This window comes from Oratosquilla oratoria, chromosome 19 (assembly GCF_046742065.1).
Source record: "Oratosquilla oratoria isolate Oo_2021 chromosome 19, ASM4674206v1, whole genome shotgun sequence".
In the NCBI taxonomy this organism is placed as follows: Eukaryota; Metazoa; Arthropoda; class Malacostraca; order Stomatopoda; family Squillidae; genus Oratosquilla; species Oratosquilla oratoria.
This window is the reverse complement of record NC_134795.1, coordinates 22,460,860-22,470,859: the sequence shown is the minus strand read 5'-3', so window position 1 is coordinate 22,470,859 and position 10,000 is coordinate 22,460,860. Positions and strand designations below refer to the sequence as shown.

General features: G+C 36.5%; 1 protein-coding gene across 1 annotated transcript in view; it reads right to left on the bottom strand.

The window, feature by feature from the left end:
- Positions 1-10,000, bottom strand: part of LOC143035513 (G-protein coupled receptor Mth2-like) — a 25,578-nt gene that overhangs the window by 2,987 nt on the left and 12,591 nt on the right. The window contains exons 3-5 of the mRNA XM_076202378.1: positions 8,685-8,890; positions 7,549-7,744; positions 6,655-6,744 (exon numbers count right to left, since the gene is read on the bottom strand). Coding sequence (XP_076058493.1) covers positions 6,655-6,744; positions 7,549-7,744; positions 8,685-8,890 — 492 coding nt within the window. The remainder of the gene's footprint in view (positions 1-6,654; positions 6,745-7,548; positions 7,745-8,684; positions 8,891-10,000) is intronic.

Below are 10,000 nucleotides of genomic sequence, written 5' to 3'. Positions count from 1 at the left end.
AAACAGCCTCACCAGGCAGTCCGCCATCACTGTACCTCCTTTCTTCAGACATTCTGCATGGCATCCATCCAGACCAGGTGCCTTACCTGCTCTCATCATCTGTTTTCACTTCATCCTTCCCTATTTCTCCTCCATTTTCCTCACTCATTACTCTCATTTTCTTAGCACTTCCCGCTGCAACTACCTTTCCCTCCTTGTCCTCCTTCACATTTAGCAAGTCCCTAAAATACTCTGTCCACCTTCCTCTCACTGCCTTCTCTTCCATTATCATCTCTCCATCTGCACCTTTTACCTTTTCTTCTCTACTTGCTTCGCTTCCTTTTTCTCTTTTAATTTCCTTCCAAAACATCTTTTTATTGCTTTCAAAAATTTCTGTCATACTCTTACCCTATTTCACATCTGCTCTCCTCTTTACTTCCTTTATCTTATGCTTAGCTTCCATTCTGTATATATATATATATATATATATATATATATATATATATATATATGTATATATGTATATATATATGTATATATTTATATATGTATATACATACATATACATATATATACATATATATATATATACATGTATGTATATATATGTACATATATATATATACATACATACATATATATATATATGTGTGTGTGTGTGTGTGTGTGTGTGTGTGTGTGTGTGTGTGTGTGTGTGTGTGTGTGTGTGTGTGTGTGTGTGTGTGTGTGTGTGTGTGTGTGTGTGTGTGTGTGTGTGTGTGTGTGTGTGTGTGTGTGTGTGTGTGTGTGTGTGTGTGTGTGTGTATTCACTTGGGCTTTGGATCACGTGTTGGACCCGTGATCGACAGCTATTTCCCTCCTGGAAGAGAGCTCGTAGGTCCGATCTATGGGTAATGCTATGACCTTTCACACACACACACACCCAACTCCCCGCCCACGAGAGTCAGAGTAACGACTCGAAACGCAGCAGTACCGAAATAATTTCGGCCCTGGGCAGGATTGGAACCAAGAACTGCGGGCCACTATCGTGGTAGTTCAGCACTCTACCAAATACGCCACCGAGTCGTGTGTGTGTGTGTGTGTGTGTGTGTGTGTGTGTGTGTGTGTGTGTGTGTGTGTGTGTGTGTGTGTGTGTGTGTGTGTGTGTGTGTGTGTGTGTGTGTGTGTGTGTGTGTGTGTGTGTGTGTGTACATATGTGTGTATGCATGTATGTATGTAAGTATATAAAGTGTGTGTGCGTGTGTGTGTGTATTTACCTAGTTGTATTCACCTAGTTGTATTTTATGGCAAGGGGAGCTATGCTCGTGGTGTCCCGTCTTCATATCTCATTTTATCTAGACTGTTTTTAAATTCATGTATTGTTTTTGCACACACCACTTTCTCATCTGACTTGTTCCAAATGTCTATTATTCTGTGGGGAAAGCTGTTCTTTTTCAGGTTTCTTCTATAACTGTCTTTCTTGATTTTCTTTCCGTGTCCTCTTGTATTTTTACCATCCCACTTTATTAGATCCTCTCTATCAATAGTTTCTATGCCTTTCATGATTATATAAATAGTTATCAAGTCTCCTCTCTCTCTTCTTTGCTCTAATGTCTGTAGCTCAAGTTTTGTGAGTCTCGCTTCATATGATAGTTCTTAGAGCGTTGGTGCCAATTTTGTAATTGCTCTTTGTATTCTTTCAAGTTTTGTTAGATATTTTTTTTTTTATCTTGGTGACCACGTCGTCGCTGCATATTCCAATCTTGGTCTTATCAAAGTGACTAATATTTTCTTCACCATTTCTTCGTCCAGGTATGTAAATACCACTTTGATTGTTCTTATTAAATTATAAGTTTCTCCCAAAATTTTGTTTTGTATATGTAGTATAGTGGCATAGTGTATAGGACTAAGAACTAGTGCAAGGGTGGAGCACTGCGTGCCTGATCCCCAGACGTCACCACTCCAAGGATCCCATTCATTGATCTAAGAAAGCTCTCTTTATGTATGTGTGCTTACAGCACCTAACATCTTCGCCCACGGGCAGTTGCTCTGTAGGCCTCTTGGGTACTTGACGTGCCTCCTCTGTACGCATAACCTACCGATTAATAAACCCACGAACCGCACGACCTGTTTCACTACTGCCCCTTGCAACATGCTCGCAAATAATATGTTTCTCAGGGGACATATTATTCATAATAATGACTCCTAGGTCTTTCTTGTTTAATACTTTTTTTTATTTCTTCTTCTCCCAATTTATATGTTCCCACTATTTTTTTTTACTTCTTCCACATTCCAATATACAACACTTCTTGATATTGAATTCCATCTCCCACTTCCTACTCCATTCCCGTACTTTATTGAGATCACTCTGTACCGACTCACAATCTTCTTCAGTGTTCACTTTGTCAACAATTTTGTATCATCCGCAAAGAAGCTCATATAACTAAGAATTCCATTATCCATACTATTAACATATATATACCAAACATTAATGGGATCAGAACTGTTCCTTGTTGAACACCACTTATCACTTCATCCCAATTAGAGTGTTTGTCCTCCTGAATTTTGTAATTTCTTAAGCAACTTCCTATGTGGTAACTTATCATTTTTTTTTTTTTTTTTTTTAGGTCTAGAAAAGCACAATCATCTCTTTCCTATATTACATCTATTAGCCTTGAATAGAAACACATTAAGTTTGTGACGCATGATTGTCCTTGTCTAAATCCAAATTGCCTTGGATTTAGTACGTTGTTTATTCCAAAAGCCTTATCCATCTAATTTTGATCATTCTTTCACAAATTTTAGCTATCGTACTTGTAAGAGAGACCGGTCTATAGTTAGTAGGTTCTACCTTGTTCCCCCTTTACACATTGGTACTATATTTGCTCTTTTTCAATCTTTTTGAACTCTTCCTTCTTTCAATGAACTATTTATTAGACTATGTAATTTGTCTTTTAGTTCATTCCTGCATTCTGTCAAAATCCAGTTTGTCATTTCATCTGGTCCATGCAATTTTCTGACATCGTGATTACTCAAGTGTTTCATTATTTCAACCCTTGATACTTCTATCTCTTTCATAGGGGGGACTTTCGCCTCCCATTCGATATCTCTAGGTTGTGTGTTCTCCCTTGTAAACACCGATTTAAAATTCTTGTTCACAATTTCTGCCATCTCCATTTCCTCTGTGTATTCAATTCCTCCTTGTCGTAGTTTCTCTAATTCTTGTTTGTTTTTCAGTTTGTTTACAGATATGTAAGATAGTTTTGGTTGATCTTTATATTTTTCTATGACATCTTTTTCGTATTTTCTCTTTTCTTCTCTGCACACTTGTACATATTCATTTCTATAACTAGAATATATTTCCAATTTCTCAGGTCTTTCTTTTTTCCATTTTACCCAAGCTTTATCCCTCTCGTCTTTTAACTTCCTACATCTTTTGTTGTACCAGCACTTTATATATTCTTTTTCTTGCTTTTGTGTTGTATCATAATTTTCCACTCCTTCTTTATATATATATATATATATATATATATATATATATATATATATATATATATATATATATATATATATATTTAATATTCCATTTCTCTTCTACTGTTGTTTCCTCCTTGTGTATTCTCTCCCAGTCAGCTTTTTGAAAAAATTCTCTTGTTTTATGAAAAAAAATCATACATAAATCTTCCCTTTCTATATTGTTCATTTTATCATGTATTTTTTCCTAATTTAGTTCCAGTTCAACCAACATGTGGCCACTTTTACTTATTGGTGTCCTACATTCAATTTTGTCCACTATTTCGGGTTCTTATGTGATTACTAGGTCCAGTCTTAATGGTTCTTCCTCATTTCTATACCTAGTATTCTCTTGTATCCATTGCGTCATTGTATGTTCTATAATCATATCAAGTAGCACATTTCCCCAGAGGTCGTCTCCACCCTTCACTGTCATCTATTCCTAGCAGATTTCTTTACAATTAAACTCACCCATTATAGCTATTTTTCCTTCATCTTTCATTATCTTACTTAGTGTTATCCTTGTGTCTTCTAATATATTTTTGTGTTCTTTCTCTTCCCATAAAACCGTTTTAGGAGGTACATAATTTACTACAAACTTCCTGCTCTTCCCATCATTGTCCTCCACTTCCATCACAATCATCTCTACTCTATTATTTCCATATGTGGCATTCCTCACATTTGTATCCTTCTTTGTCAGGAACATAACTCCACCCTCTTGTTTTACCTCTGTTTCTAATCCAATAATCATATGCACCTTGTCCTACACTGTTGGGTGGTAGTGGATCTTTCAATTTTGTCTTTACAATTACTATTATGTCAGGTTCTTTTTCCTTCAGGTAATCATTCATTTCGTTCAAGCCTGTTATTAAGCCATCTATATTTGTGTAAGATACTTTTAATTTTCTGCTACTTCCACTGTGTTTTCTGTTTCCCTTTTGTTTTTCTCTGCTATGAACCATTTCCTCACTTTGATATTCACTACTCTCCAATAGAATTTCTCTTTTTCTGACTCTGTTCTTCTCTTGTTTTTTTCCTTAGCTTCTAGTCTTTTTGTTTTCTCATCCTCTCTTTCCTCTTTATTAATTTTTCTTTTTATCCATACCTGTTTATATTGATTGTCTGCTAGTTTCCCTGTTTTTGCTAAGGTATTCTCTGTTGTTGTTTGTGACCTGAATTTCACCTTAATTGGTCTGGTCTTACTTGTATTGTATTTCCCTAGTCTTTATATTTCTTCTTTTTTTCCCTGTTTCTGGTTCATCTTCTTGAACTACTTCTAATACCTTATTTACTTTTCCCTTTTCTTCTTTTATTCTTGTAGACCTCTTCCATCCCTAATATAATCATACATTTCTTTTTGTCTGCTAAGTCTCTTACTATATTCTCCTTCTCCTTCATCACTTTAATAACTGTGTCCTTAGTTTGTTCTTTCATCTGCTGTTCGATCATACCTCTGAATTCCTTTTTATTATTCTCTTTTACTTTTTTACAACCCCTTACCTCTTTTGCTATGGATTTTTATTCTCTTTATTACTCCTCTTCAATTCCTCATTCTCAACCTTTACTTCTCTCAACTCGTTTTAATTCTTCTTTTTCTTTAGTTAGGTTTTGATTTTCCTTCTTTAGTTCTTCCAGTTTATCAACTCTTTGAGTAATCAACTTTAATTGGTTAAACCTAACTTCCCAATTTTCATTCATTTCTTTTAGTTTCTCCTCTAAATTTACTAGTCGGGGTAGATTGTCATTTCCTCCGTCATTAAATCCATGGAAATAGTAATCATTACCTTCCATTGCGCTGCTCTTATCTATATTTCTAATTTTTTACATTTTTACTACTCTCTTCGACTTTACCATTGTCATCTGGCCGTCTTTTGTTGACATGCCGTCTGACTTCCTGGACCCAATCTTTCCCTTCTTCATTTCCTACCCTTCTTCTTTTTCTTCACCTTCCCACTACACCATCAAATTTCCCCTTCCCTATTAATACAACACAGGTACTTCCTTGTCGTTGCGATCCTCGCCTAGCCGTCTTTTGTTGACATGCCGTCTGACATCCTGGACCCAATCTTCCCCTTCTTCATTTCCTTCCATTTTCCTCAGTTAGCCCTCCCCTTCTCCTTTTTTTTTCCCCACTTTCACACAGCACCACGAGCTTTCCCCTTCCATATTAATACAATACAGGTACTTCCTTATCGTTATAATCCTAAAGAATTGTGGATATCACCAACCTTCGTTGTCACTCGACCGACGAGTGAGTGTGTGTGTGTGTGTGTGTGTGTGTGTGTGTGTGTGTGTGTGTGTGTGTGTGTGTGTGTGTGTGTGTGTGTGTGTGTGTGTGTGTGTGTGTGTGTGTGTGTGTGTGTGTGTGTGTGTGTGTGTGTGTGTGTGTGTGTGTGTGTGTGTGTGTGTGTGTGTGTGTGTGTGTGTGTGTGTGTGTGTGTGTGTGTGTGTGTGTGTGTGTGTGTGTGTGTGATTGTTAGTGTGTGTGTTTGTGTGTGTGTGTGTGTGTGTGTGTGTGTGTGTGTGTGTGTGTGTGTGTGTGTGTGTGTGTGTGTGTGTGTGTGTGTGTGTGTGTGTGTGTGTGTGTGTGTGTGTGTGTGTGTGTGTGTGTGTGTGTGTGTGTGTTTGTGTGTGTGTACAACCTTATAACTTTGAAGTATTTTACTTATGTCTTAGAGCAACCAAGGGTAGTACTGCAGTTGGTAGGAGAATCTTCTATTTCTAAATCTAGTTTTCCTTAATCCCTTGCATAGATCACAGGTCCGCCCCCACCCCAGAAAAAAGAAAAGAAAAAAAGTACGGCTATGAGCCACATAACGCAATTCAAATACATGAAAAATAGCATACAAAACCAGCTTTAATTATTCCAATATATCTTAAAATGAAGCCTCTGTAAAGAGTTTATACAAGCCTTTATAATTTTAATTGAAATTGATTATATTGTATGTGTGTATGAATATACGTATGCACATGCATGCAACTATGTATATATACATGAATATACAAGTTGAGTTTTAGTTCATTTTAACTTGACACTACCACTAGAGGCCCTTATTCTGTTGTTGATATTATGATTTCGTGACGAGATCGGGAGGAGAAAGAAGAAGATTATCTTTTATCTGGAAGCCCATCAGAACCAGAAACTTAAGGAGTGTTTCGATACGAAGAGAACGGGAGACTAACCAGGCATCTGCATGACCAATCTTCCAAGACAAAATTTCGAAAATCCAGCAGATTGCCATGACAGAGAAGATGCCAAACCGCTGCCAGAATCTGTCAAAAATATATCAAATTGAGTAAATAAAATAGCAAATTAAAAATGAATGAGTTACAAACGAATTATTAAATGAATAAACCTATAAACGAATAGATAAGTAAATGATAAATGAATACATTAATGAATAATAAATGAATGAATGAATAAATGATAAACAGATTAGAAAAAATGATAAATAAATACAAGATAGAGAAATACGTACATGGGTGTACAGATCAATCATTCAATCAATAGATGAAGAAAAATAATTGTGTCTAACTAAATGATAATTGGATAAATAGAGAGAAGGTTAACTTTGCCAGATGTCCTGTAACTCTCATAATAACATGATCTCGAAGGAAACTAGAAAACTGGGCATGTGGAAGAGGGAGACTAAGAATACTCTCCAAGACCTATTCTTATCTTAGAGTTGCCAAGAGGTAGGCAGCGATTGAATCCGAGAGTATATCATGTCAGTACTAAACTTCTCTCCCAGTAACCTTAATTCCATTCTTCCTCTGAACTCCTCAAAGTCTTCATGCAATGGTTTCTTGTCACAATTTCTACAGTTAATGATGCAAAATCAGTAGCCATCCTATAACGGGACAATGGGTACTACTATTCGGCAGCAGCCTTCTTTATGATCCATTCTGCTCATCCTTCAAAGAATACTGTTACTCTAAAGAGATATCTGACCTCAAGATAAAGAAAAGAAAATCACTGACAAGGAGAGGTTTCACCTTGAGGAAAAATTCAAGGAAATCTATTACCTTGAGGAAAACTTAAAGGAAATTATACCTTAAGAGAAAAGTTTCACTTACTCTTGAAGATGCGTACGGTTGAAAGAGTGAGAAGCAGCGACCGCAGGTGACCTATTGGGGAACAATGAGTTGGGACAACAGGTGAACATATCTCCAGCCTTGTAGAGCCTCAGCCCCGTGTGCAGAATGAGGACCAGGTTAATCAAGAAGAGCAGCGCGATGGGCCCATAGAAGAAAGCCAATATCTCCATTTCTTCTGTTGATAAACAGACAAACTACTTAATGTGGGATCTAGTATTTCTCCCGCCGTAATAGTCGCATGTAACATTGTGACGAGCATCAGGTTCACCAAGAAGAACAGCGTGGTAGGTAATCATATGTAAAAGCAAGGATAAGATGTACGTAATTCCCTTTGATTAGGTAAGAGGGAAGCCTGTGATCCTGCTGAGGACATCACAAGTAAAAGTAGCGAGCATGGAGGAAAAGATTCCTTTCTGGTGACATGAATTGTTTCAGCAAAAAGTGCATCACATTAACTGACTTACCTTTGAAGAAATATATTAGCTACTCATATAGTCACATTTCTCTTGTGCAGTAGGATATCTTGTATATATCTAAGTGTATTCCAAACTTTCTTAGTGCTTTTTTATAGTCGTTGAACACAAAAGCTACATTTATCAAAAGTATATTATCTTTCGTAGAAGTTCTAAACTATTTCTGTGGATACTGCCACAAGCTCCATAGATTAGTTACAATATGTACGGTCATTTGTCAATCTCGAGCTTCGAAATTGCCAGTGATAACCTCTCGTACTGTTTTGCAAAAGATAAATTAGGTTCCACAAACTAAGATTTAGTGAAAAATTATCGATGATAAAAGAAAATAAGATAAAAGAAGGAACTCAGAGAAGCATACTGATCACTTTCATCTTCTACCACCCCCTATTTCTAATGGCTCTTTAGAACTCTCGTTTACCACTTCTATTAACTCTTCAGTGCGATAATATTCCCACGATAGAGACGCTGGTTATCGCAAAAGAAGTACTGGCTCAGAGTTCTCTGGTTGGTCATGGAGTGAAATAGTGCACCTTTGGCTAAAACCTATCTTTTTTAGTAAGTCTTTTCTAACCATATAGTTCAATTATCTTCATATGGTCTACACAGACGGATACAGGTCTAAAGTAGGCCAACACTTACTGGTGAGCCAACATTTGCCGGTAACGGAGAAAGGCCTGAGGGAACGGTATACTCTGTATGGCAGGAGGTAGAGGATAAGGCTGATCACGAAGATCACGATTGGGGTGCCCCAGGCGTACAACATGTACCACAAGTATGGGGCTCCTCTACCACCCATAGAACCGCCATGTTTCGGCCCTGTCATTACCACCATTTTTGTAGTCAGTCTGTGAGGAAAGAGAACATGTTTTCAAAAGAATTAGAAAGGATTACAAATGTAACTATGTATATATGTGTGTATAATAATGATAAATAAATGTTATAATATATATATATATATATATATACACATATATATATACATATATATATATACATGTATATATATGTATGTATATATATATACATATATAATAACATTGATAATGATAAATAAAATAAATAAATACATAGTGTCAACGCCACGCCACGAAGGTAGGCGGCTCAAGGTACAGAGGGATGAGAGAAGGCAGACAATATGGCACGCACACAATTTCTTTATTATCCTTCGTAAAGACAGCGTGTGTGTGCCAGATTGTCTGCCTTCCCCAATCACTCTGTACCTTCTTGGCGTGGCGTTGAGAGTGTCATAATATTTAGCCGATTCTGCCATCTCTATCGTGATCTATCTTTCCCTTCCATGAATGTTCAACAACGGGTTCCCCAGACACTTATAGTAATGGACACATCTTCACCGCTCAATGTTCTAGACACAAAAAAACGGCTCTCAGTACAATCATGCCGAGGAAAACTCGCACTACTTTATTGGCAGAGTACTACATATAAGGGACCGTAAATAAATAAGTCATGTTCTACTTGGCATTCTTTGCTTCTCTAGTGTTTCTTTAATCTTGTTTTGTTTCATTATACACACTGGACCACTATATTCCATCATTCTTATACAATATCATTTTCCATTTCATGTTATATGCGACTCAAAACTAGATGCTCAACCTCACAGGCCGTAATTGCCGTTACTTCTACTTAATACATTTCTTTATATGTACATCAATTCAATACGCTATTACAATTCCATTCATTATACAATATTTCCATACATAGTGCAATCGGCACTCACACATAGTGTAGGTATAGTTAAATAAGAAAGAAACAGGTAAATTGTAAATGGTAATAAATTAACATATAACTAGTAATAATTGAAAATCAAAGAAATGATAATAAACAAATAGACAAATAATAACAAACAAATAAACAAATAACATAAAATAAATGGCAGGCATTATAGCATCTTGCTTAGGTGTTTATCTAAACGAATCTTAAAGCTTCGAACCGAACTA